Source organism: Dryobates pubescens, chromosome 11, assembly GCF_014839835.1.
Source record: "Dryobates pubescens isolate bDryPub1 chromosome 11, bDryPub1.pri, whole genome shotgun sequence".
In the NCBI taxonomy this organism is placed as follows: Eukaryota; Metazoa; Chordata; class Aves; order Piciformes; family Picidae; genus Dryobates; species Dryobates pubescens.
In genome coordinates, this window is record NC_071622.1 from 13,476,932 (window position 1) to 13,504,701 (window position 27,770).

Here is a 27,770-nt window from a genome sequence, read left to right on the forward strand (position 1 = left end):
CTGCAAGGTCACGGAGGTGGCTTTTAGCTTTCTGTGGTTAGTGTTAGACTTTTTTTGTAGGTCAAAATGGAGCCCTTTTTATGGAGAAAGAGGCAGTGGGTCAGAAGTCTGCACCTGTTCTGGACATAAATTGATGACTTCAGCTTGCAGGCTGATGTCTCCAATCAGGAAAAAAAAAATTCATGCATATTATTGGAAAATATTTTGAAATACATGGGCTATTTCTGTCCCTTAAGGTCTTCAGAACATGAAATATTTTAAGCTCTTTTTGTGATCTTGTTTCATTAATAGCTTTACTGTGGTCCTAAAGTCAATAAATAGCCTCTAACCCAGAACATTATTTATGAATAGCCATCCCCGCCCCCAGCAGTTTTGCCTTCAAAAGCGTCATTGTCTCATTTAGAATTGTCATCAGGTGACTTTTTTCTTAATCTTGGATGTTATGATTTTATTTTTCCTATGCTTTTAAATTCATGGCACTAAATAAGATGTTAGATTTAGCAGGCTTGGTGTCCTTTCTTGTCGGTGGTGCGCTAAGTCATGCTTAGATTGAAGATTCAAGGTCAGATGAAGAGTATGGGAACAAGTTGTTTGTACATCAGCAAGTATTGAGCCTTCATTGACACAAATACAGCAGCTCTGTTACTGATTATATGCATGTGTGGGTTTACTTTTTAAAAAGTTACTTTTTCAGTGTAGTTTGTGCCCTGTAGAGGCCTCATTAGAGTTTTGACCTTCTCTGCAGCACTGAGCTCCTCCTGGTTTAGTAGCACAGGTCAAGTTCCTGGTGACTTGAAAAGCCCAAGTAATTTAAAACCTTGGTATTGCATGGGGATGTTAAATACTAGAGCAGGAGCTTGATCCAGTGGCTCCAGAATGGTTAGTTCTCAGTAATGCTGTGTGAAAAGTCAGGTGAAAAGTATGAGGTGGTAAATTCTTGGATGTGTCAGAAAAATGCAGATCTGAAATTTCCTAGAACCTCTGGTGAAGGCATATAAAAAAATCATGCTTATTGTGAGTGTGTTGGGGTTTATTACCAATTCCTTCAATTGCTGAGAAACTTGAAATCTTGGTTAAATATGTTCTTGTGCAGGTACTAGTAAGCAAAGGAACCTAGGTCTTTAAGTTTCAAGAGGTCTAATAAATCTTTTTAAAAAGTCTCTATCCTAAGAACTCCTGCAGAGTTCTTGAATGGCTGGTCCTGAGAGAATGGTCAGTTTTCTCATGTTGAGATGTAATTTTTTGTGATTGAGGCTGGAAGCCCTCTACTGTGAGGCCAGGCTGAGAGAGTGGGTTGTTCAGCCTGGGAAAGAAAGTTTCCAGAGAGACCTTCTGGTGGCCTTTCAGTACTTAAAAGGACCAGTAAGAAAGCTGGGGACAGACTTTTTGGCAGGGTGTGTTGTGACAGGACAGGGGGTGATGGTTGAAAATAAAAGGTGGTAGATGCTTCATCCCTGGGAACATTTCAAGTCAGGTTGTTTGGGGTTGTGAGCACCTTGAGGTAGCTGTAGATATCCCTGCTGCCTGCAGGCAGGTTGGACTAAATGGCCTTTAAAGGTTGCTTCCAACCCGTACCATTTGGTGATTTTATGCTGCACAAAAGCACTATCCTGAGTGAAAAGAGCTTGCAGACTAAGTATCATATGAGGCCTGGCTGTACACATACGTTGTCTCAGTTGCTGATTGGTATCTGAGGCACTGGTATTAACCTCACAACAGTTTGATTGTCCTCAGGTTATTTGCAGCCCTCAAGGTAATGGAGAATCTTAATGAAACTTGAAAAGTTAAATGTAACTTCTGGAGGTATTGAGGGAGAATGCATCCCCCCCCACAACTGGTTCAACAAGACAAAATGAAAGTGGGCTTTGGTGTCTCCAGGATGGACTTTGAGGGGGTCTCCAAAATCTTGAGAGAGGTGATGTGGAGCTTGGAAACAAGCCACAAAGGACATGGAAACTGAGATACACAGCCTAACTTCTTTGTGAGAGAGAAAGATGGAAAAGTGAAGATTTGTATAGATGGATGGCACGCTTAAAAGAGGAGATGAGGAGAATGATTTCTGCAGCAGGCTTTTGAGTGGACATTTATCATAATTTTGAGTGGCATTATGCTGGGCTAGGAGGAAAAAGGAACATCAGTAACTGGAACAGAAGATTTTAGAGTGCAGCAGGGGATTTGAATGAGTAGCTGGAACGAGAAGGTGATGCTTTAAAACTACAACACAGAACAAACGTGAAAAATGAGATGTGGCTTGTCACTGAGGACATAAAGACAGCCAGTAGGGAGTCTGGCACCCTGTGTTTTAAACAGGATGATACCATTGTCCAGGAGGAAAAGACAACAAAGCAGAAAAGACAGGTGAGATGTTTAGAGTTCTGTGGGGCTTTTTTGATCTTGAACTGACACCCAGGTACTCATGAAAAGAAACGGAGACCAGCTGAGTCATACCACAGTTAGAAGCAGAGAAGAAGAGTAAAGCAGTGGCTGTAAAAGTAGATCAGCTGCTGAACACTTGAATTTCTGTTGCCAGGAGCAGTATGCTGATGGAGTATGAATGGCATTGGAAGAGGTAAACTCCAGTCAGTGATTTATTGTGAACAGTAGACTGAAAAGCTAACAGTTAGTTGGAGGAGAAAGAAAAATGGGGCAGGTAGAAAAGGGGACAGGTGGGGAGAATGTTTGAGATGAGATACTGACAGAGATTTTTGAGTAGGAGAGTGATGAGACTGGGAGGCAAAAGGTCCAAGAGTTATAAGGTGAGGTGAGATCCTCTAGAGCAGTTAAAGGATTTGAGGAGCACCTTAGGAAAGAGACTTCTGCACTTGCAGCAGGCAGAAATGAGAAGGACTCCTTGAACCTTTACAAATAGAAATTGAGGAGCTGGGACTGCAGATAAGGAGTGGGATTAAATTTAAATGCTGAAGTTGCTTCACTGTGGAACTCACAAAATTGAAAAGGGGAAGGAAAAGACTTTCTAGTGAAGGTAGTTGATCTGGTTGTTGTGTTTGTGCCATACACCAGTTGATGCACACATTGAAGATGCACCATAGCTAGGGGCCTGCAGAATAGGCCTTACAGTGGTAGAAAGAGAAAAGAGAACAAATGGTGTAAGACAGTAGGCAGGAAGAAAATGAATGGCCATATAAATAGCAAAGAGGCAAGTGAGGGGGTGGCTGAAAGCTACCTGGGTGGATGAATGTTCTTGGTAACTGGCAAGAATTTAACTAAGGCAAGAGGAGATACTAATCTCACAAAGATAAATGATCTTCTGGGTTTAAAAAAGCTGTTGGTTTAATCTGTTTGGAAATCTGCCCTTGAAAACACTAAAAAAAAAAATTAGTCTGTGGAGAGGCTGAGGATTTACAAAGTATTTTGAAGGACCTGTTGAAGAGCTGCTGCAGCAGCAGAAGCTGAAAGAAGGACTTTTGGTCTGGAGACAGGCGCCTACGGGAGCTCTACCTGGAGGAAGGAAATATCCTACAGTCTGACATTCAGGATTGGTGTGACAGAAGTGGGTTGAAATTGAATAGCAATGCATGCAAAAGCATGTTTGTGAATGAATTGAAATAAGTTCTACTATTTTTGTTTTTGTCCTTGTGCTTTCCAACTTCCAATCACAGGATTGATGCAAATGTGATGCAAACCAGAAAGGGCTCACAGTAGTAATTCCAGTCATTTTTGAGAAACTTGATGCAAACTGGAAGGGAGACAGGAGAGGACTTTTGGGATCATCGAGGAAATGAGGAGTTTGTTATAATCTGAGGACTTCAGTTTGGGTTGACAAAATGAAGATTTAGGGAGTACACGATTAATACCTTTTAAACATCATGAAGTAAGCACGACGGAGGGAAAAGCACTGTTCACCCCAGCTATAGACTGATGTATAAGTTGTTAGAAAGTAAAAGAAAGTGTCAAATCATCAGAGCAAAGATACAGTGGAATCGCACTCCAGAAAGAGTGAAGGGAGCAAAGAACCAAACAGGCACCAGTACTGGAGGTGGATGATTTGAAGGGAAGGATTATAAACTGATTTCCTTTGGTAGCAGAACACAGTATCCTCCAATTGTGCGTTTCTAAGCCAAGAGGAAATGTAAGAGCAAGAAAGTGTGCAACAGAGGGGAGGACTAGGGTGGAAGTTGCATTTTTGTGAGGAAAAATGTGGGAGTTTGTGACAAAAAGAAATCCAGATGTACAATCAGAGGGAGGGAAGTTGGCAGCGCGAAGCTGGTTGTGTGTAAAGGATGAAGGAGAGTCTGGAGAAGACACACTACAAAAGGGAGGGAGCATTTGAAAGCAGCTATTTTGTGGTAGAAGTTCCCTGCGTGTCTTATCCAAGCTGATGAAGAAAAGGGTGGCTGAAAAGCTTTGGTTAATTCAAAGCAGGCAGAGACCAGTATATGAAGGGGAGGCTGCTGCCAAATGTAGGTTTGAAGTTGTTCTAGGAGCAGTGAGAGAAGGATGAGTGGGAGTGAGGAGACAATGAGGAGGGGGGAGGTGGACAAAGAGTGTGCCTTGTTTATGTGGATCTCTGAATATTCACTGGGAAGTGGAATATGGGGAAGTGGATGCAGAAAAGTAGCAAAGAGGTGTTGGAAAATGTTGGTGTGAAGTTGGAGAATGGTGTAAGAAGAAAGGGGCAGAATCAGTGCCACAGAAAATGAGGTGTGAAAGGCTTGGGTGTGGCATGGGCAGATGAATGAGACGACTGCAAAAAGGAAAAGCAAAGTGTTTCAGATGCTGTGGAGTGACTTTTGTAGACCTCCCCATTAACCAGTCCAGAGTGCTTTATCTCACCTTTCCAGGGCTTCAGGAGGGGTGAGTGGCTGGTGTCCTGCCCTGGTAATGAGGAATGAGTCTTTGAGACAGGAGAGGCTCCCTAAGGCTTGTCAGTGTTTTTCCTATTGGAGTCCTTTATCTGGGAAGGAGTGAGAAAGAGACCTGCTCTCTGCCTCCAGAGTTTTTAGTGGGGCAGGTCACAGGAAAAGCAGCCGGGAATGGGACTTCCCCAGAGCCTCTGTGCACCAGGGGAGGCCTGCAGAGACCATATCTCTACATCTTAAATGGGCAGTCCTTAAGCATCACGTTTCTTGCTCTGCTGATGGATGACATGGACTGCTCTTCCTCTGAGCCTTAGATACCCAGATAGCAGGGAAATGCTATGCTCCCTCATGGCCACTGCTGCCTGCTTTAGTTAGCCATTGATTCCTTCTCTAGGGTGGATTTTAGATCCATGTTTTTTTTTTTTCTTTCTGCTTTCTTTTTTTGGCCACAGCTGAACTTCGGGCTCTGGGGTTTGTGCAGGCAGAGATTGATGCAAAACATTACTTGTTTCAAAGTGTCTTTGATGCTGTAACTTTGAACGTGTAGCAGAATATGCTCTTCCAATGCTACAAACTCGCTGCTGTAGAAGGGTGGTTTTAAATGCCTCCAAAGTTTTGAAAGGGGGAAGAGCTGCAAAGGACCAAAACTCTTGTTAAATATTTTTGTCCTTTTTTTAACATCAACATTATTTGATAATTACATTTTTGAAGAGTTTTGTGGTGTGTTAAAAATGAGTTTTGAATGACTGTCCTGTGCTTCACACTGCATGTGACAGTGAGTTTGGCTTCTAAACACATCTACAGTTGTACTGGCAGGAAGCTTGTACTGGAGAGTTCAGTCAGAAAAACATTACAAAAACTACAGACTACTTCTAAGTAGTCTGTACCTCAGTTAGGACCTAGGACACTACCTTCCCTTTAGCTTGAACAGTCCATCGGAAAAGGTTTAGTTTGTTTATTTTTTCTCTCCAATGTTGGCCTATAAGTATGGGTTGATATTTAAACAGCTCCTGGAACCATCACCATTTTAGGAACATGCACAACCTCAAATTTTCTCTGGGCCTGCTCCTTACCCTCTCATATGCCCTTCTGAGCCAGCTCTGTGATTTCTTTTTGATCTTACTTTTAGGTCCCAGATGTTCTGGTCAAAAGTAGTTTCCTGTGGAATCAGCAAGCAAGGACTTGGCTGATGATTGTCCTTCCTGCAGTTTGCTGTTTTGTCTCTTGATTTATAGCATGTGTTGGTCCTTTTTGAGTAAACTAGACTCTTTGGATCAGGTTCCTGCAGCCCATCCTGACCACCCAGACCAAGGCCAGGGTGTAGTTCTGACCGTATGTTTGGCAGAAGCAGAAAAGCAGTTCCCAAGATGCTGACAGGCTTCTTATAGAAACCATGTTGTGCTATTGTCCACTCCCAATGCTGTCTTCTGAAAAACTCTCTTGGAGCAGGAAGAAAGATGGGGTGTGTTCCCATCAATTTTGTGTGGTAGAAGATGCCTGCCAAGCGCCAGAGACCCGAAAAAGTGAATATATAGGAGATTTCAGAGGAAACGGGATGATTTTACCTATAGGCAGGTGCATAGTTAGGAAAAAGCTTTGGCATTTCACTCAGCTTGCCTTTTGGTTTTGAGTAGGCTCTTTCCTCCTGCCCTTCCCTTCAGTTGTGGGTATATTAGTACCACAACCTCATAGCCTTTATTAATGACTTCTTATGGAATATTTTTCTCCTTCCTTCCTGGTTCAGGCAGAGGTCTCTGCTCCCGGGATATGCCAAGGAGCACTCTTTGATGCAGTCATCAGCTGGGTAATAGAGGCTGTATGTGAAACAGCACTCTGAATGGAAACTGAGCTTATTATGAGTTTTAAGATGGAAGCCTGAAAGATTACTGTCTCCTACTTTCCCAGTTCCAGGGTCAACATGAGTAATTAGAAGGGTAACTGGCTTTGTAGCAGTGTCACACTCTCGGCTGAGTTTCAGACATCCCATTCCAGGCTGTGACAGGGCTTTAATCTTGTGGTGGTGTTAACACTGAGTCGAGGCTGGACAATGCTCCTGTGAGGCTGTATGGAGCTAGGGAGGGAGACATGGGCAGCCTCCCTTCCTGTGGGGCTGTGCAGAGGCATCTTTCACTAATGATCCCTCCATTCAGTGGAATAACGAGCCGACACAGTTGCTGGGGACTACACTGTTGTGTTTTTGGACTGGTTGTATGTGGCTGGATGTTTGGAAACCTCACAGCCAGCCTATGAGTTGGTTTTGGTGGGTTTTTTATGGACAAAAACTTGCCTTTGGCACACTTTCAGTTTACCTCTGACATGCAGGAATATAATGACATCCTGTGCTATAATTAATCTCCACTGGGAATTCCTCTGCTATCCAGCATGCCTGTCTTTTTAAACTGCTCTTCTTGGATGCTGGAGGTTCTCCTGAATTATAGCATCTCATTGTCTTGCACCTGAATGTTATCTTGCTTGCTTTTTCAAGAATTGAAAGGGAGGACACAAAAAAAACCCCACTTTGCTCTGCAAAGAAACCAGCATTTTCTTTCTGAATGCTAGAAGATGTAGGTCACTTGTTGGGTCAAAGAAGTGTTGGTGAGGAGTGTGGTTATGTGTCATAGGAAAGCCTGGGTGAAGCAGCATATGAATTGGGCTGAGATGCTCTGAAGAGAATAGCCCTGGAGAAACCATTAGCTTTACAGTTTGGGTTTTGATGTTTTCATTTAAGAACCAGGCTGAAGCATTGCGAGCCTGTTAGTCACGCTTGCATTTAAATTTAGCCTTGGCAAAGCTAATTAAAAATATGTTTAGTGACAGTGTGTAAATGCATGCTTTGGACTTGCATCTTTTACTACTGGTGTAGGAATCTCTTTTCTAAACATACAGCCTCCTGTAGCCAGCAATGTGAGGAGTTGCAGCTGTGTGAAGGATTGAGCACAGAGTGATCAGATCATGGCCTAGCCCCTTGAAGAAAATGGGGTGACTAGTTCTGGAAGGGGTAGATGAACCCTAACTCAGTGCAAGTCCTGTTCTTGCTTGTGTTTGTGTGGTGTCTTGTAAACCAGAGGCAAGACCACAGAACCATAGAATATTTTGGGTTAGAAGGGAACTTCAACAGTCATTGAGTCCAACCCTCCTGCGGTGAGCAGTGGCATCTTCAGTTAGAACAGGTTGCTCAGAGCCCCAGACAGCTTGTCCTGGAATGTTTCCAGGGATGACTTAGTGTCATCCCCACAGTAAGATCATGTCAGAGATTGTACATTGTTATGATGAGACTTGTCTTTTAGTAAAAAAACACCACTAGGACAGAAAGTCCCACTTGCAATGGATGTGTGATTGCTCAGACAGCAGGAAAGCTGCTCATTTCCAATGGAGGTGGACCACTTTGATACACCCATCTTTGAACCCTAAGATGATACTTGGGCATGTTTTATTTACCTACTTCTCTTTATTTCCTCATAGTTGATGCAGACACGTTTAGATGTTGTTCCTAAAGGGCTGAGCAGCTGACTAGTTGTCTCCAGGGAGCATACTTTGCTTCTGCAGTTTCCCAGAACTTCTTCTGACCCTGATTCACCTACAAAATGCTCTTTTCTACCATGCTGAGTGGTCATACAAGCTCTTAAAGCAAGTTGTAGTTCTTCCTGGGTGGTATAGTAGCATGTAGCTTTACATTAAAGGCTGAGCTATAAAGTTTTTTTATGTGTTCACACCTCCTGGAATAAGGATTTTATTGAGATGTGTGAGGATGTGTTTTGATTTGGGGGATTATTTTATTAAGTTTTAAAGCTGTAGTGAGGAATTTTGTATTTTGGACTCTGAAATCTCTTTACTGTTTATGGAAATCACTCTGCCTAGGCCCAGAATGGACTCATGCTAGTGCCTGAATACAGCTGCACTGTAGCTCTCAGTTCAGCACCATGCCACCAATAATTTAGGGACCGGAAGGAAAGTAAAACCCTCTCCAAGTAAAATGATAATGATCTTGCATTCTTACAGCATCTCTCATCCAAATAACTGTCAAAGTCTGGCCACAAATTTTCACCAGGCAGACTATGAGAAATATGTTGTAATGTGACCTAGTACAAAAGTATGATTGAGGTGGGGCTTTATTGCTGAGTTTTCTGCTGGTGAGTCCCCCTTTCTTTGGGGAGATGGGGAAAAAAGTGTTTCTGGGACAATGTGACTTTAAAAAGATTCTTTTTTTGGAGATTGCTGAGTTTGAAGCATTAGATAAAGTTCAGGGGGAGATGGATTAGCTGTCAAAATGTCATGGTGAACTTTATTTAGTGGCTTCATAGTGTTATCACATGGATATCTTTTCCCCATGTGATGTATGCCACAAGGGGCAGCTGCTTAACAATGCACAGCAGCATACTGAAACAATTTAGGACCAGAAGTGAATTAATTCAAAACTACTTGAGAAGACCAGGACTTCTGAGAGTCTAGAGTTCAGTGGAAGCATTTGCCCACCAGGCAGCAGAGCTGTTGTGTAAGCAAGCTCAAATACAAAGCTGGAGAGTGCAGTGAAACTTAGAAAATAGCACTAAAAAGATGACAGTAGCACCTCTCTCATTCTTGATGCTTTTCTCCTCACCTCAAAGGTAAGGGAAGTAGAAAAGGCATCCACAGGTGGGAAAGGATTGCTGGGATTTGGAGACACTGAAAGGGTGAGGATTTAAATTTGCAACCAAGATTGATGTGCAGGTTTAGAAAAGTGCATTTGTTAAATTTTCACAGGACTGAGGCTCAATGTTGGCAATGAACAGGAGGATATACAGAGACACTTAAAACAGTGGGTGGAGAAGGGACACTCCAGGAATGTTGGGTGGTTTTGAGAGCAAGGGAAGGGGGTGAAGAAATGTGTTAATTTTACATTATATGTAAATAACCTGAAAGAGTTGCTGCTGGAAGAAGTAAGTGAATCCAAGTGAGTCTGGAAGAATTCAGAATGGATTGGGCATTTCTCTAAATAATGAAAAGAAATGAGAAATGTGAGATGGGAAGCACAAGACATGTGACACTTTGTGATGTAGGCATAAAACAAGCACCTCCTGCAGTTCACAGAATCACCAAGTTTGGAAGAGAACTCAAAGATCATCAAGTCCAACCTGTCACCACAGACCCCATGCTTATTCTGTATGTTATGGGTGTTATTTCTTCACCTTCCTCTATAGCATATGGCCATTGTCAGAGGGGAAAACCTCAAGTTTAGTTTAAAATGACAATTATTATGTGTTGCTGTTTACAGAGTTCTGGTTTCAATTTGTTTATGGCACATATTTAATGAGGCAGAATAAAACTGAACACAGGCTGTCATGAAAAGAATCATGAGAACTTTAATGTCCAGAAGATGTCAGGACCATATTGCAACATAGTATGGGAGCTTGTTGTAGGCCTGTTCTCCAGTAGTTCTGCCACCTCCTCCTTGGTCAGTGAGTGCTCAGATCCTGCTTTTTTTGTCTATGTGTGAAACAAAAGTTTGTGTCCTTGCTGGTTTCAAATCTGCAACAGTAGGAATTGTGTGGGTTGCCCTTTGCTTACCCCTATTCAGCTTCACAATAGCTGCTTTAAAAATAAGGCAGCTAGAAGAGAGTATGGTGCTCTACATGTGGTCTCATTAGACCCTTTATGCAGTGGAAGAATAATGTCCTTTGACTTGCTTTGGTACCCTTTATTTATATGTTGCAGAATTGTTTGCTTTTTGTTGCTGCTTCCAAGTGTTGTGCTGAAAGATTTAATGTTGTGCCTACTCTAACCCTTCAGATCTTTCCTCTGATTTGTGTGCCACTGGGTGACCTTTGAGGCTAGTACTTTCAACAGACTTTTTTGCTGGCCTCTTACATTTCTCTACATGTAGTTGTATAAGCCATCTGTTGCCCATCAGTGTAGCTCCCCTTTAATAGCTTTGGCAATCAAAACGAAGCTCTGGCAGCCTTCACCTTAGGTGTGAATCTTTCTGCCATTTTGCACAGTAGCACTCCTGCTCTGTCAGGCTGCTGGGTTGCAGTCTGAGGGAGGTTTTGTTTCTTCTTCTTTGCCACCAGTTGGTGATCAAATACCAATTTATGTCCAAATTTTGTGGTAATCTCTGTGTAGCTCAGCCCTGCATCGGTGCAGAAGCTATTGCATACCAAAATTTGTGGTGGTTGTCCCATAGCTGCCGCTGCTCCACTTGTCTCCTGTGACTTAATGTAAAATCCTCACTGAGAATAAACTGGTTGCTGCATGTGATATTGAACACATGAGTTATTATGTATAATGGCCCTGTCATACCAATATGGGGACAATTGTCAGACTGGATTTAGAAAGGTAGAGGAAAGCAGGAGTCCTGTATTAATTTGTTAATGACTCATCCTGTGGCTTGAGCTGCCCAACTTTTTTTCTGAGGGTTTCATTTTCTTACCTGTAGTAACTTGCTACTCGTGCTGAGATTTAGTGATGGTGATGAGGCAAACTCTTATGCTTTAATACTTTAACAGAACTCTACAGATTCAAATTTAGAAGAGAAAAGTCTTCTACTGTGCTGGACATCTAAGAAAAGTTGTGTAGCAGAGCAAGATCCTCCTGATACACCCTGTGACTGTTGTCCAAGCTTTACCCTTGGAATTTTGGAGAGTAATAAACTCTACTGTTTACAGATGCAGAGACATGGCTCTGCAAATCTTGTCTGTGAAAAGAAAGGTTTCAGATGAGATACCAGAGTTTACCACCTTCACCCTAGAACCTAGGTGTGCAACACTTGGAGGAGTGGCTCTCTTGTGGGGTGGGTGGCTGGGTTGTGGTGGGTCAACCCCAGATGGCTTATGGACTATAGCCAGCAACACTGCTACCAGGCCATAATGGCCCTAATAAGGTGTAGGTATTTAAAATAGTTTTGCAAACTGATCCTGGTTTTATATTCCATTTTGTTCATCTATTTTCTTCCCACCTTTTTGTTCTGAAAGCAATTTGAAAAGATGTTTTGTTTTCCCCTGCCACCCCCTCAGCTGTTTTGTACAGTTGCCTTTCTCCTTACAAACTTCTCTCCTGGTCATGAGCTGTTTCTTCCTTTCTAGGACTCTTTGTGCAAGTCAAACTACAGGTTTTTATTACAAAGTGGCACTTCCTATTGAGAAGGTTCCAGAATGATTGGACAATATGGAACAACTCAATGTTTTGAGATGTCTTCAAATGTTCATAGCTCTTGGACTTGAAACTGGTCACTTGTGATACACCTCATGTAGTAGCTTAGACTTCCTGATCTCAGTGGCACCTTCTGACTCTTAAAAATCAATGATCTAAACTCCAGAGTATCTGTGTGTCCTAAAACAGAAATAGACCAAAATGTTAGACAGTGAGGGTGGTGAGACACTGGCCCAGGATACCCAGAGTGGTGGTAGAAGCCCCATCCCTGGAAACTTTCCAGGTCAGGTTGGATGGGGCTCTGAGCCACCTGCTCTAGTTTCAGATGCCCCTGCTGCCTGTAGGGGGATTGGACTACATGACCTTAAAAGTTCTTGCAACTCAAAATATTCTATAATTCTATGCTGAAGAACAATTTAAGGGTTTATTTCCTCCTATATATAATTTATGCCCCACATAAACTTGCATAAAAGCTTGCATGCATTGAATCATACCAAGTTTCTCTTTTGACTCAAGTGCAGAATGACCTTTGGTTGTTTATAGTATTCATGTGGAGAGAACTCATTAGATGAGATTGGTAAGGTTTGAAAGCTTTGTTGGTGTTGGGGTGCACATGACAAATCAGGTTTAACTGTTGTCTTCCAAGGTTAGTTAATTAAATGCTTCTGAGGTGCCAGTTGAAATATTAGATGCAAATAAAACAGGAAAATGGTTCTGGAGATAAACCTACGCATCCTTTTGTCTGTCTGCTTGTTTTGTTGCTATCTCTGGCCCTACCTGCACTGCACATTGTATTTTTAGAGAGGAAACCCTTTAGGGCAGGGTTTGGTGCCTGGTGTTTAGACACGGCACTCATTGTGCTGCTGTTGGAAATGTTTCACAAGTAACAATAACGTATTTCATTTGGAAGTCAGATCTTAGGCTTTTGCATTCCTCCCATTGAGTGCTTCAGATTGATTCTGGCTGTGCTTTTAGTCTGCTGGCTCCCTGTAGCAGCACACAAAATGTGAATGAACTCTTACACGCTTCCTTAAACCACGAGGCTCACGTTCTTCGTACAAAACCAGTTGCTTTGTTCAGAAAATATCAAGTGGTCACAAAGTTAGGACAGGACAGAGAAGAATGTAAGTATGCTGTTAACTCCTGACGGGTAATTAAACAATGGTCCCCCCAAAACCAGACACAAACATAGACAATTTCTCTTCTATCTTGCAGCTTGATGCGTTTTGCTCTTTCTTCCTCCCCTTACTTGTGAGCTGTACTTGTTTTGCATTCTGCCTCAATACTTCCCCGTAATGATGTGTGTGTTTTGATTTGTGTCCATTGCCTAAGGATTTAAATTCAACTACAACATTCTTAAACCAAAACACAAATGTCTGCAATGGATTCAGCGCCAGCTCACACGACCCATGCTGCTTTCTGCTGTGTCAGAAGAGGTGGATTCATGGCTGGGTGCTGTCATTAGAAGAATGCAGACAGTTGTGTGGTCATGGTGTGTTTAGTTGCCATGTGTGTATACAGCTTGTCATACAAAATACAGAATTTGTCAGAGAGAAGACAGAAGAATTGGCACAAGGATGTTACTGTCACAGGGATGGGACACAGCGACACACACGTGGTCATACTTAGATGGGGGACAATCTTTTTAACAGGGCCTCATGTGGGATGATGGGCCACAAGGATGATGGGTTTTAACTAAGAAAGGGAGATTCAGACTAGATAGAAGGAAGCAAATTCAGGCCTTGAGGGTGGTGAGGCACTTGCCCAGGTTGTCCAGCAAAGTGATAGAACCACTGTCCCTGGAACCATTCCAAGAGAGGTTGGACAGCAACCTGCTGTATCTGCAGATGTCCCTGCTGACTGCAGGGAGGTTGGACTGCATCTTTAAGAGGTCCTTTCCAACCCAAAACATTCTGTGATAGACATTCCCTTTCTTTATATGGGTACAAGAGAAGAATCTAAGAGATTCCATAATTGAATCCCCTGTGACCACTAGATAATACAGTAAAAATGCAGTTTGGCCTGAACTAGCAATTGATTTTGGACTCTTTTAGCACTTTAAGAAAGGTTCAAGCTGGTAATCCTTAGTATTAGGTAACACTGGCTTACTGTTGCTGCTTTTCCTACTCAGACCCCACCCCGGAGAGGTTTCTTAGTTTCAAAACAAAGGGTAGTAAAAAGCACAGCCATCAAAATGAAGATTATAATGCAGTTTAGATATATATTCATGCTGTGGTCATAAAAAACGGTTACTTACTGCTAACCTGTTTCTTCTAGCAAAGACTAATAAAGCTTGGCTCTGGAGATTGCTCACAGTAATTGTTAAGAACCATGTAATAACATTCCCTGGATATTTTTTTCTTCCCCCAAAATACCTTGTGTTTTAACTTCAGTTTATTTTAAAATCTCAGTCCTCTGCTAACTGTTTTCTCCTCTGTCAGAATGCATTTCATCTCCTTCCACCTACGGCTTTATTTTCCAGCTATTCATACTATTAAAACCTGTCATCTTGCTGAGTGCAGTAGCACTTTACACTGATTTCCTGAGTCAGTGTAATATTAATTTCTGTGTACTGTTTGAGCTAGCTTTACAGTGTGAAAGGAAAGCCAACAAATAAGGATGAATAAAAGTGTTTGGGGTTATGTAATGTGCATTCATGCTACTATTATGCAACAGAATTCTTACTTGGGGCATCCTTAAGTCCGTTTTGAGCTCTACATTGTTGTCTTCTGTCTCATAAAGCACGTTTCTTGTCTCTACTGACTGTACAGAAAGTGATGATGAGTTTCATAATTAAATCACATTCTTGGAAGGGGTCCCTTCTTGGAGGGACCTTGACAGGCTGGACAGGTGGGCAGAATCCATCGGCATGAGATTTAACACATCCAAGTGCCGGGTTCTGCACATTGGCCACAACAACCCCATGCAGTGCTACAGGCTGGAGTCAGAGTGGCTGGAGAGCAGCCAGGCAGAGAGGGACCTGGGGTTGCTGGTTGATGGTAGGCTGAACATGAGCCTGCAGTGTGCCCAGCTAGCCAGGAGGGCCAATGGCATCCTGGCCTGCATCAAGAACAGTGTGGCCAGCAGGAGCAGGGAGGTCATTGTGCCCCTGTACACTGCACTGGTTAGGCCACACCTCGAGTACTGTGTCCAGTTCTGGGCCCCTCAGTTTAGGAAGGATGTTGACTTGCTGGAACGAGTCCAGAGAAGAGCAACGAAGTTGGTGAGGGGTTTGGAACACAACCCCTACGAGGAGAGACTGAGGGAGCTGCTTAGCCTGGAGAAGAGGAGACTACCTTAAGGGATGTTGTAGACAGGCGGAGATTGGTCTCTTCTCCCAGGCAATCAGCACCAGAACAAGAGGACACAGTCTCAAGCTGTGCTAGGGGAGGTTTAGGCTGAATGTTAGGAAGAAGTTCTTCACACAGAGAGTGATTGCCCATTGGAATGGGCTGCCTGAGGAGGTGGTGGAGTCACCATCACTGGAGGTGTTCAGGAGGTGACTTGATAGGGTGCTTGGTTGCATGGTTTAGTTGATTGGGTGGTGTTGGATAATAGGTTGGATGCAATGATCTTGAAGGTCTCTTCCAACTTGGTTTATTCTATTCTATAGTGTGACTTTTCAGAGGAAGTTTTTTACTCCTAGCAGCCATAGGTACTGATGGAAAATGATCTCTGTGTTTCTGAATGGTCAACATTTTTTCATGTTGACCTATAACTTTTGTTCCTCTCGCTGTGTTAAGTCTGACTGCTAGTGGTAATATTGATCATCCCTTCTGTTTGTTGTGCTTGATGGTTATTAAATGACAGCATGTTTTATGTTAGCATTTTTCATGAAAGAAGCATTTCCTCTGATATTTCTTAGGATAGGCACAGAGTTGTGGTCATCTTTAACATTCAGGCAGCTTAGAAATTTGATGATAATTGAGAAGATCTCTGTGCAGTGGCAGTGTCATTGCACTGATAACCAGGGCAGTATGAAGGATGGCATCAAAATTCAGCTGTACTGGAAATAATGCTGTGATATGCAGCCTTGTGTTAAAATAATCAAGGCTCATTTAGCAATAAAAGGGAATTAGGGAGATGGGAGGGGAAGCAATATTAAAGTTGTGGTTATGCAATAATTGCATTGAGGTGGATGAGACCAGGAGATGAGGCTTGGGACAGGGTTACAAAGGCTTGAAGAACAAGGCTTTTGATTTCAAGGCAGACTGAGTTATTTATGGGCTAGATGATGACTCTAGCAGATATATTTTTTTTTTATGTATCTGGGAGGATATTGGTGTGGTTAACATGGGGAGAAAGGTTCAATGTTGTAGGCATTTGAAATCCAGATAGCTTAAGACAGGAGAACATATTCTGTCTAGAGGCTGCAGTGTTGTCACGTGTCGTTGAGACAGGTGAGCTGACTTCTGCCACCTTACACAGTCTGCCCTGTATAAAGTTCTTTAATATTTGCATTCAAAAGTAGTCTGGGAAGGATGAAAAGGGACTTCTGTGTGGGTTTGGGTCAATAATTTAACCTAAGATGCCTGATCAGTTGAAATGAGGAAGGTAGATGATTACCTGTGCATGTTCTTGTTTGCTAGAAATGCTCTTCAAGTTGGGAAGTTGACACATCACTCATTCAGAATTTAGTTAGCTCTCCTGAAGGAGATTTACACACCAATAAATTAATCCCATTGCATGTGTTCAGCCTGGCTGCTTACAGAGCATATCAGCTTGTCGTGTTTAGCAAAAATACTGCAATGACTTGACAGTATCCTGTTTTCAGAGTATTTGTTTGCACCTGGGTTTCTGCTGCTCCTTGCTTTCTCTGCCTTAGTTGTTGGCTTGTGACAGTATTCTACAGTTGCTTGGTAGCAGTGCAGAAGGTCTTTTCTGTGGAACACCCTTGGTGTTTCAACCCTGTATTAAGATCTAGACTGACTGATACTGCCTGACTTCAGCAAATGATTCCTTCGAAGATAGTGAAATGGGTGAGGAAGAACCGGGAAGAGGTTTTCATTTGGGTAAGAGTTCATTTTCAAGCTCCCAGTAGACCTTACAGATGAGCTCACTGGCTCATCTGGCCTTCTGAGCTTAATGCATGGATTTGTCATATTTTCATTGCTGCTTTTAGCTTTCATCATGTGCTTGCAGCAACCAAGCTAGGTTGGTTTGGTGGTCGTCTACTTCTGCTGTGTGGGCTCATTGTGGAAATGACATGGCCTGGTTCTGTAGAGTGCTGGTCACCTATGGGCTCTGAAGTAGTTTACGGAGGTTGGTGTTAACCTGCCCTTCCATGGCTGCAAATCTGAGGCACGCAGAGATCTTGAATTTGACTCTATCCAGGAATAATATACCCATGGCTTGAATTTCCAGTGTTAAGATTCTCTTGAGCTACCTTTTAAGGACCTCCCAAGAGAATTACTTCTTCCTGCAAGACTGTCGTCTGAAAGGCCAAACTCCCTATGGATAACAACTTCTGGGGTGGTGAACAGTCAAAATTTATTACTTGATTAAGGTTTAAGTTGTGTTTACAAGACAATCACAACCAAGGCTTGCATTCTGTATGTAAATGCAGTATTTGCTGTGCTGTGAGCCTAACCTCTTCATTCTCTTCAGGTGGAAGGCATAGTACAGCCATCGTTGCCATCTATAGTGAGGATTACTGAAAGCTGGCTCAGAGTCAAGTGAAATATTTGAGCTGTCTGTCACTTTTTTTGTGCTGTTTTTCCCCACGCAACATTCCCTTCCTTCTCCTTTGTGCTTCCTAATAAGTAATTTAGCCTGGGAACTGCAAGCAGGCTTTGGCACCTATGAATTTCTAGGACAAACTGGAAGCAACGAGTGTGGGGAGGGAGGAAGAGAAGTTAAGACAAGGGTTGTTAGCAGAAACAGTAATTACTATTTGCTGTTTCTGGGGCACAGGGGAACTGCCCCAGCTGCCTGTTTCCCTCTCTAAGGGACCCTCTATAATCAATCCACACCTGTAAAAGTCTTTATTAGTTTTGACAGTTAATCACTGACTGCTTTATGCAAGTCTAAGTACTCTGTGTAGAGCACTTCCCTCATGGAGATACTGTAATGCTGCTTTCATCTCCAGAAGTCAAAATATTATGCCAAATGAGCAGATTTTACTTCAAAAATGGGCAGTAGACCCTTTTTCCATGCCTTTGGGCTGGTGCCCTGCTTGCTTAGTTGTTTATTAGTTTGAGCACTTACTTACTGCTTAGTTTGGTGGCTAGACATTTTGGTATTCCTGTGCACTGAAGAGAGGAGGATGAAGAGTTTTACCAAAGTGGTTCTCTAATATAGAAGGGCTCTGGAAAGACATTTAATATAGGACACGATTGTTTGCTGGGTTAGGAGAGTGTTTCTAGTAAATGTCATTTGATGACAACAATTCCTCAAACAGTGTAAGATGCACATGACCCAGAGTCTTACCTGACTTGCTGGTTTCTTTTTCTTGCTTTTCTGTTTTAAATTTGGAACTTGCCTAAGCTTCAATGTCCAATCAAAACCACCGCAAGGAACATTTACACATCCTGACGTATTATGAAAATGATAAGTCCCTGGCATGTTTACAGGAGAACAAGACTGTGGTGAACAGCAGAACTGTGAAACACATCAAGCAAAAATGAAAAGGATTTTAAGTGATCTCATTGTTCAGGTTCAGTTAACACAATGGAAATTAAGTCAGATGAAGAGGGTGGGAGGGTTTGTCTTGAGACAAGACAAGAGAGGTGAGAGTCAGATGGGACTTCATGTAGGTAAGAAGCGATGTGAAGGTTGGTGCCTAAAACATACAAGATAGCTAGAGATGGGAATTTTGGCCTCTTGAAAAATCGTGTATGCCATATAGGGAACCTCTTAGGGGACTTGCTTCTCATTGAACAATATGGCTGCATTCCCTTGCTGCACAGATGCTTCTAAGAAGTGGGCCACATTCAGAGAAGGAATTTGTATGTTCCTATGGCTGAATAAGTTCTACTGTTTGCAAGAGCTGGACAATGCCATTTTAATGCAGACCTCTTTGAAGATTTAGTTCCTTAATGCACTTGCTCCTTTAGTTGCATGCAATGAGAGGTGATGTGTAAATTAGGCTGCTTTACTCTTGCTTTGATTCATTTGGAGCTAGTCCCACATATAATTCACTGATACCCAAATGAGTGGATATTTGCATAACTTCAGAAGGTGTGAGAATACACAGCTCAGCACCCTGGTATGCCTGTTGTTTCTTGTTTCCCCAGAGTGGTTAAAGTAGCTGCAAGGTGCCTGAGTTGAAAGGGTTCTAACTGAGCAACAGCATTTGTGTAAAAGGATTTTTTTTTTCTTCCACCCCCCCCTTCTTTTTCCTTATTTAATTTTTAATCTTTTTTCACCCCTACCTCTAAGTTTTACCCACAGCTTTTGTTGTTACTGTTTGCCAGCTCTTCAGACAGATACCAGCCAGGCTGTGAGCTCTAAAGAGGAGAAAATGAGAATGCCTTTTGTGTAATGATCATGGAATTAATTGGTCCTGGAAACTCTGGGTTGCTGCCAAGAAAGGTTATTTATGTGGTAAGAAGGGAAAGGAGAGGAGTGGAGCTTTGGAAATTCAGGAATACCCCTAGGTGTCAGATCTTAGGAAAGCACTCATAAAGTTACTTAGGCTTCTGAGTTTGATACAGAATTCTGATTTTTTTTTTTTTTTTCAGCAGTATCTAAAATGAGGAGACAGGAGTTAGAAAAGTGGAGGGCTCCATAGTTGTTTTTATTTCCAAGTGCGCTGTATGATAAAAGCAGCTGCTCCTGCAAAGGCATCCACGCTGGCTTGAGTCTGCAGGAGATCTGGCCACCCAAATGCTCCTGGCTTTCAAGCAGTGGTTTCCTAGAGTGGAAATTCTGCTGCACATTCAGAGTTTTATCTCATATGAGCTGACATTCCAGGCTGACAGCTCTGTGGAGAGGAGGATAAGGGCATGGGATGCAAGGCTCCTAAGTACTGCCAGCATTGAAGAACCGTTTGGAGGAGGGCACATGGATGTGTCTACCTTAGTGACGCTTGAAATGCTTTTGGTTACATCTGATAAGCTTAGCAAAGTCACCACTCTTTCTCATGTGCATTGTTGTGTGGCATTGTTAGTGCAAAAGTACCATTTTTAGAGGTTGGTTTAGTGCTTTTTTTTAATGATCACGTGGTGTGGAGGGGGGGGAGTCAGCACAATGAGTGCAAGTTTGAGTCAGTTCAGCATGATTGTCAGCTGCTGTGGATTTCATCTGTCAATATGTATGGGACAGGCTCACTTTCTTCCTTTTAAGGGGAGCAGACTCTACTGTAGAGTTCATTAAGATCTTTACTGGAGGGAAACACTGTGTCAAAAAACTTTTTAATATCTCTGCAGTTGTTCTTTACAAAAATCAAGTGAATATCAGTTTTACAATAGCATCTTGAAGACACATTGTTAAGGTCTGTGTGGTTTTTGCCATGGAATCCAGCAGTTCTTCAAACAGCTTTGCTGTTTCATCTGTCTTGCTACTTTCAGTGATGTGTGACTGCATGTTAAATGAAGATACTTTAGGGTTTTAATGCATACTGGTGTTATAGATGCTTGTATTTCTGGAGCTTTTGAAGCTTAATCATTCCATTATTCCTCCCCCCCCCAAAGATGAGTGTAAATATTCAAGTTTTATGCTGGAGAGCTTGTGTGTAAAAAAACCAAAACAGAAATAAGGGCAAAATCAGAAAAAGCCTCTTATTCCTACTTTCAGAAGGCTAAAATTGATTCATATTTAGGCAAACAGTGAAAAGAAACAGTCATTCTTGGGTTACAGTGCCTTAGTTTTAGGTAACTTACAAGTTACTGCACTTCAGGCAGTTTTGTTCCAGCACAGGGTGTCTGTCCAGTAAGCTAATAAAAGTAGGTAAAGTGGAAAACTCCCCATCTGGAAAAGCTGTAAGTTTCAAGGAGAGTAAAAAGCTTTTGAAAATCTGTCAAAATCAGTAAAAATTGAGTTAATAAAGTGGAAATGTTAGAAATGGCTAAGCCTGAAGAATAGTTGGTATCTTGTTTAATTTTCTTGTTCATTCCAATTGTTTTCTTTTGGTATTTTTTTTCCAGTCTGTCTGATGAAAAATAATTACATTGATTTCGTTCCACAGGTCTCACTTTCAGAATCTCAACAGATAATATTTGTATTGGAAAAAAAATCTGCAGATCTCTGTGCTTTGGGGTAAAGGTGGTTGTTTCCAGTGATACTTCTGAAACAATGGCTACAACCCTGTATGTCATTGTCTGGGGAGCAGCCTGGTTTTGTACTGTTGCAGAATTGGAACTGTTTTGTTTGCCTTGAGTCTTTATTCCCTGTTGCTAAGATAAATCATTAATGATGGAGATGATGGTGTTTATGATTAATTTATAACCCTATTGAAAGTTAATGGGTAGTACTTGTACCTTTGGCCTGTGAGGTCTGCGTTTTGTCTCTCAAGCTGAGTGAAGTGCCTGGCAGCTTTGAGGCATGTGGAAGTTTTGCTTTGTTTTCCTGTCACTGGTAGGCAAAATGGCAAGAGATCAGCATGTTTCAGCCTGCTCTTGCAGAGATCTAATGGGAAATAGGGATTGTAGTATCAAAGGCTGCATATGGTATCTCACAAGGTTCACAAGGAGTGTTGTTGGAGTCTAGTTGGAGACCTGTGGCTCATGAAGTTCCCCAGGGTTCAGTACCAGGTTCAATCTTGTTCACCGTCTTCATCAATGACTCAATGAAGGAATGGAGTGTGCCATCAGCAAGTTTGATGATACCAAACTAGGAGGAGTGGCTGACAGACCATCAGGCTGTGCTGCTATTCAGTGAGACCTCAACAGGATGGAGAGTCGTAGGGGGGGGAACTTCATGAATTTCAGCAAGGGCAAGTGTAAGGTCCTGCACCTGGGGAGAAATAATCCAATAGTACAGGTTATGGGTTGACCTGCTGGAAAGCAGCTCTGTGGAGGAGGCCTTGTGAACAGACAACAAGTTCACCATGAGCTAGCAATGTGCTTTTTGTGGCCAAGAGGGCCAATGGTCTTCTGGGGTAACCATTCTTCCCAGGGGTCTCCTTCTCTGGAGAGATTCCAAATTTGCCTGGACACTGTGATCCTGGGCAACTTGCTGTGGGTGACACCGGACTAGATGATCTCTAGAGGTCCTTTCCAACCCCAAGCATGTTGGGATTCTGGGATTCCCTTACTTTTGCACCCTCAGTCACAAGCACCCAGTAACAAGCTGCTTGCAACTTAGGACCTGCCCGTTCAAGCCCTTGTATTGGCAACTGTGGCAGAAAGAAGAGGCCTGTTGGATATTGTTCTAGTGCTTGTAACTTTTTCTTATCCTGCAATTGTCCATATGGTGTTCTGGCACTTTGACAAGGCCTGGGTGAGTCACAAAGATTGTGTGTTGGTTCTGGAGTCAGGCTGTGCAGAAGGAAGGTCAATGCCTTAATTGTAACCAGCTTGGAGCCCAGTTAGAGCTCCTTCAGTACTGGGTATCTGCAGCTGCTTTTGGAGTGGGTTTGTGTTTGAAGGAACCTTTTAGCCTGCATGTTTTTCATTCAGCCTGAAGTTCTCCTGTTTCAACAAGGACTGTATATGTGGGTCACATTTGGTGCTGGTGAGCTGTAAAATCACTGCCTTAAAGGAGAGCAGGCCCTTCTGAAGGTACAGCATTGCAGAGGCTTAGTGAAGGTTTTAGAATGGGACTAGATCAGTACCCACACAACCTCAGAAAATAAGACCTTGCAAGAAGATACCTCAGTCCAGTCTTTGTGTTTGCTTTTGAAAGCTGCTGTCTGCTAGAATAGAATAGAATAGAATTAACCAGGTTGGAAAAGATCAGGTCCAACCTATCACCCAGCACCATCTAATCAACTAAACCATGGCACCAAACAACCCATCCAGTCTCTTCCTAAACGCCTCCGGTGATGGTGACTCCACCCCCTCCCCGGGCAGCCCATCCCAATGGCCAGTCACTCGTTCTGTGAAGAACTTCTTCCTAACCTCCAGCCTAAACCTTCCCTGGCACAGCTTGAGACTGTGTCCTCTTGTTCTGGTGCTGGTTGCCTGGGATCTATTTACTCATCAGCTACACTTGCAGATTATAAAGGCCATAATCCATTGCCTGAAAAATCAAAGTGAGACTGCTTAAAAAACGTAAGTAAATCAGACAGTAAAATGCTGTGTTTGTTTATTTGTAGCCTTGTAGAAGACTGTGAAAATCTCAGTGAAGCTTTGAGATGCTGGGACCGCATGCCCTGTCAAAATTTACAAAGAGCTTTAGGAGCATCTTTGAATAGTGGTGGAGAGAGTATTCCTCTAAGCAGGAAATACAAAAGCAAACATGAAACCTCCTTTGCCTTTGGGTAGCCTGGTTATGTCAGTGAAGAGATGGCCTCTTGATTAAATCCAGACTGAGCAGTTTCCTGTTAGCATGCTAACTCAGCCCACAACATCTTACTCTGTAAGTCTCTTACTGAGCTCCTCTGCCAAGTCCTTTCTCCCTCTTAAACTTAGAGGCAGAATTGCTAACATAATACAAACACAACCCTTTAAAGTCTCTTTAAATGATTTTCAGCAGTTTAATACTTTGCTGGCAAACTCAGGTTTCGATTTTCAGGTTTGTTTTAGGCTTGGCTTTGGGGTTTGGGTTTGATACCTTTTTTTAAACCTTCTCCTGACATGATGTCTTGTGGAAGTTGCGGTGTTGCAATTAATGGAAAGTGTTGTGCATGTACCAATCTCAGAAGCAGATTCTGACCTTGTTTGGTACAGAGTCACATCAGTGTACAAGAGGATTTTACACACACAGAGCAGAATATGGACCTAAGTCAGTACAGTGGGAGCGGGGAAATCTGCTGGATAGAAAGCTAAGAGTTAAAGACAGCAGTGAAGGCTTATTTCCCTGTTTGAAAGCCACTGCATTGTGCAACCAGTTATTTTCAAAAGTGTATTTTAATCATAAGCTGAAAAGGCAGCAATATTACTTTTTTTTTTTTTCCCAAGCAGGTTTTCCATAGGGAAAATTAAAATGGAAGAGATAAATACCGGTAGCAACAGCTTGGGTATTTTTGTAATGGTGGTGTCGTATACCTGGCTTAAAGGTGTGTTATATATTACAAATGACACACCTTTAAAACAGCCATAAGATCTGTGCAGCAAAATCTTGTGTGTCACTGTGGTGGAACCTCATCCCTTCCCTGTGGGTTCCATTTGTGTAGCGGTGGGATTTGGTGTGGTGGGACTGTGTGTTGCCTTCTCTGCTTGTAAAAGGCAGTAATGGGTTCGTGACACAAGACTGAGTTATCCAGTTTATAATTTCATAGTCTGGTTGAACATATAGAAACTTGCAGTGCCTCCAGAAATTGTCTTGCAGCTTGCACCCAAACTTGTTTTCCCTGTGTCAGCCTGTGTGTTTCTGCAGCTGTGGGGTGAACAGTTAGACAGCTCATCTGGGTTCAACCTGAGCCTGCCACGTGAAGAGCTCTGTTTTGGCTGGACCAATTTCCCAGCCCAGCTTGCTGTAGCAGATGGGCAGAGAGATTAAAGTGGATGCTAGGAAAAATGTTTTTACTGAAAGAGTGGTGAGGCATCAGAACAGGCTGCCCAGGGAGGTGGTGGACTTGCTGTCCGTGGAGGTGTTCAAGAAGCGTGTAGATGTGGCACTTCAGGGTATAATTTAGTGGTCATGGTAGTTGGATTATGGTGCCAAACAGAAACTGTAAGAGAAATTGAAATGTTATAGTGGCATTGTTTGTATGAGGACTTTGACACCCTCCTTGCAAAAGTATCAAATCCAAATGTGTTCATGACTCTAGGTTCTGTGTGGCAACCCAAAGTTGATATTTTCAGGAAGGGAATCGCAAATGCTGATGCTGAAGTTGTGGTTGACTTTCATGTTTATTCAGAAGTGAAGTGAGGCGCTCAATTACCACTCTTGTTCCCTCCAGTAATACTGTTTGTGAGATAATAGATTTCCTTTTAGATAACAATATATAATGGGATCATAAGATAGCTTGATAGCAGCCAGACTATAAAATGTTTTGTGGGGTGTGTCAGAGGAACATCTTGAAGATAAACTTACTAAAAAAACCTTGCTTAATTTGATACAGCATTTGGAGAGACAAAAATGACAGATTTGTTTAGTAACTAAAGGTGGACTGTTGCTTTGAAAAGATGGAATTTAATTTGTTTCAGTGTAAAAGCTGTGTCAGGGATCTTGCTTCTGTCTGATTTTTGCAATTTGCTTTTGCTTCAACATTGTAGGTGGAAGAGGACCAGTTACCTTCAGAACATACTGTCAGCCAGATTGAAACATACAAGATCAGGACAATTAAAGCTGGAACTTTGGAGAAGCTTGTGGAGAACCTTGTGACAGCTTTTGGGGATAATGATTTTACCTACATCAGTATCTTCCTCTCAACATACAAAGCATTTGCTTCTACTAAGGAAGTACTGGAACTTCTCCTTGACAGGTAAGAGCCTGTTAATAATGAGAACTGAACATGCTAGGGGAATGTCCTCAGGAATTTCTTAAATCCACCTTCAGTGTATATCCCTTGGACAAGTGTCAAGAATGCTGCAAAATTCAGAATTTTCAACTTAACCATAAAATGTCTAAACGTCTGCTGCCTGCATGCCAGCCCCCATCAAAGCATAGGTAGGGCAGGTGCACCATGTCTGACTGCTAAGGAACCAAACTGGGAACCACATAAGTTAATTTTCTTCCCCAGAATGTGTGGTCTGCAAAGCCATTCCTAGAACAAATTTCTACATTTTGCTGGATACTGACATTTTGAGACCTGATTTGAAACCAGGTTTGTACAAACATAAAAAACTTAGTATCCCCTTCTAGTGCTTCACATGAGCATGCAGTCATACATTTTTGCAGGCAGCATGGAAACTGCTTGCTGTAAGAGTAGCTTTTATGGTAAGACTGTTAAATCACATCTGTAGAATGCTTAGAACCTCCTACATTAGCTTTTTCATCCTAAAATCTTGAGATACTGGGTCAGAGGTGAGCTTATTTTGGGAGTATCACATTTGCTGCATTTTCAGATTGAAGTGACATACAGAAACAGTTCTTTTAGCATATAGTACTTAGAAGAGTAACATACAAGCTCCTAGGTTTTGATTTTGGCAGATAAAGAACAAGGCATGAATGCATTGCTTCTGCTTTTCTTTTGCACCTGAAAAGGGGTATCCTACTACTTGCCTTGTAGGAATGTTATGTGGCTCAATTAATAATGGTGTTGATTGTAGCAACACCTGTGGTTGCTCAAGTACAGTAACTTCACAGTCAGATAAGAAGTCAGATGAGGAAGAAGCAACCATGCTGGGGAGCAGTTAGATTTACTACTGTGAGCTTTACCTCTCAGTCCATACCAATGCTGACGCAGAACATAGGAAGCAATAAAAATTGACTGTGCTTGTATACCAGAATACAAAAATACTGAGGAGTTCCTTCTTTTGAATTCTTATACTCTGTTTTTGATTCAGCTGTGGACATACATGTCCTTGAAGAATGAAATATGAAGGGATACCAAATTCGTGGGGATTCTGATAAAAAAAGAGGAGCTGATTTTGTCATGACACACTGTCACTTGCTATCTCTTGCTTCCTAAGAGTGTAAATTGCCAGAGAAGCACAAATATATGGGAGAAACCAATAGTTCTATGCATATAGCTTGTACCTTTCAGCCAGTAATACTCCATGTGTGGTTTCTGTTACTTACCTTTTTTTTTATAAAGATGCATTTTTAACAGGAGAAGTTGGAACAGCTAGAATAGCAGCCTTTGCAAAGATGCATTGCCCAGAATGGCTGTTTTAAGTATCTTTCCCCCTAACAGTGCAGTTTATGTTGCTTTGTGTTGGTCAGTTGCCAGACAGCTCTTTTGGGGTTTTTAGGCATTAATTGATGTGCATCTGGGGAAATTTTCTTTCTGCAGTCTATGAGAACTTGTGAGTACTTCAAATAATACGAATCTGCCAGTCATAGATGACTCTAAGCTTGTTGATACACACCTCACTTTTCAATTAAAGGCTCTCAAGTTGCCTTAAGACAAAGCATTTTGTCTTAAAGTACGTTCCTACATCCTGTTTAAATGCCCAGCAATCATCTTCATGCACATTCCCCACCCAGTTCAACGCAGTTATGATTCTTAGTAGTTTCCATTCTTAATTCTGTCTTACTGAAGTACTTCAGTAATGCAAATAAACCTCCCACCTGAGACCATGACCTCATTTTACAAATCACTATGCAAACATGCCTAGAATTGCTTGCAACAGCCCCCACCCTGAAGACCCTGTGCTGTCAAGAGATGATGAAGAAAAACAGTGAGAGGAACAGACTACGATGGAGATTCTTAGGAGGAGTGTACTGAGAAAGAGCTTAACTCACAGTGACAGTTGGAATTGAGCCTGGGTTTTCATGCATCTGTGTTTTAACACATCCATATCTGGTTGGTTTTGTTGCTGTCCTCAGGAGAAAGAAGACTGTTAATGCAAAGAGCAGTTTATATACTGCACTTACTTAATATGTGCAATTATAAAGGGTCTCATGTATCTGACAAGCAAGTTTTGGATATACTATCAAATCTGTTAAGCTGGGGGCTCACCAAAGTGATGGTTTTGGACAAAGTTCTTGGTTCTGAGAGGCTGCCTTGGCTCCTTGGTGGTGGGCTGGCTGTTTGGTCAGTGCAAAGCCTCTGGGCAGGACTAGGAAAGGAGATGTGGAGCAGACCTGGTGTCTACTTTGTTCTCCTGCATGCATTTGCAGAGACAACTTTGTGCATAGAGCCTTTGTGTGGGACAGGTGATTATTTCATGG

General features: G+C 42.3%; 1 protein-coding gene across 1 annotated transcript in view; it reads left to right on the forward strand.

Annotated features, from left to right (window-relative positions):
- Positions 1-27,770, forward strand: part of RGL1 (ral guanine nucleotide dissociation stimulator like 1) — a 76,634-nt gene that overhangs the window by 2,541 nt on the left and 46,323 nt on the right. Inside the window, exon 3 of the mRNA XM_009909139.2 lies at positions 25,208-25,416. Within this exon, the coding sequence (XP_009907441.2) occupies positions 25,208-25,416 (209 nt within the window). The remainder of the gene's footprint in view (positions 1-25,207; positions 25,417-27,770) is intronic.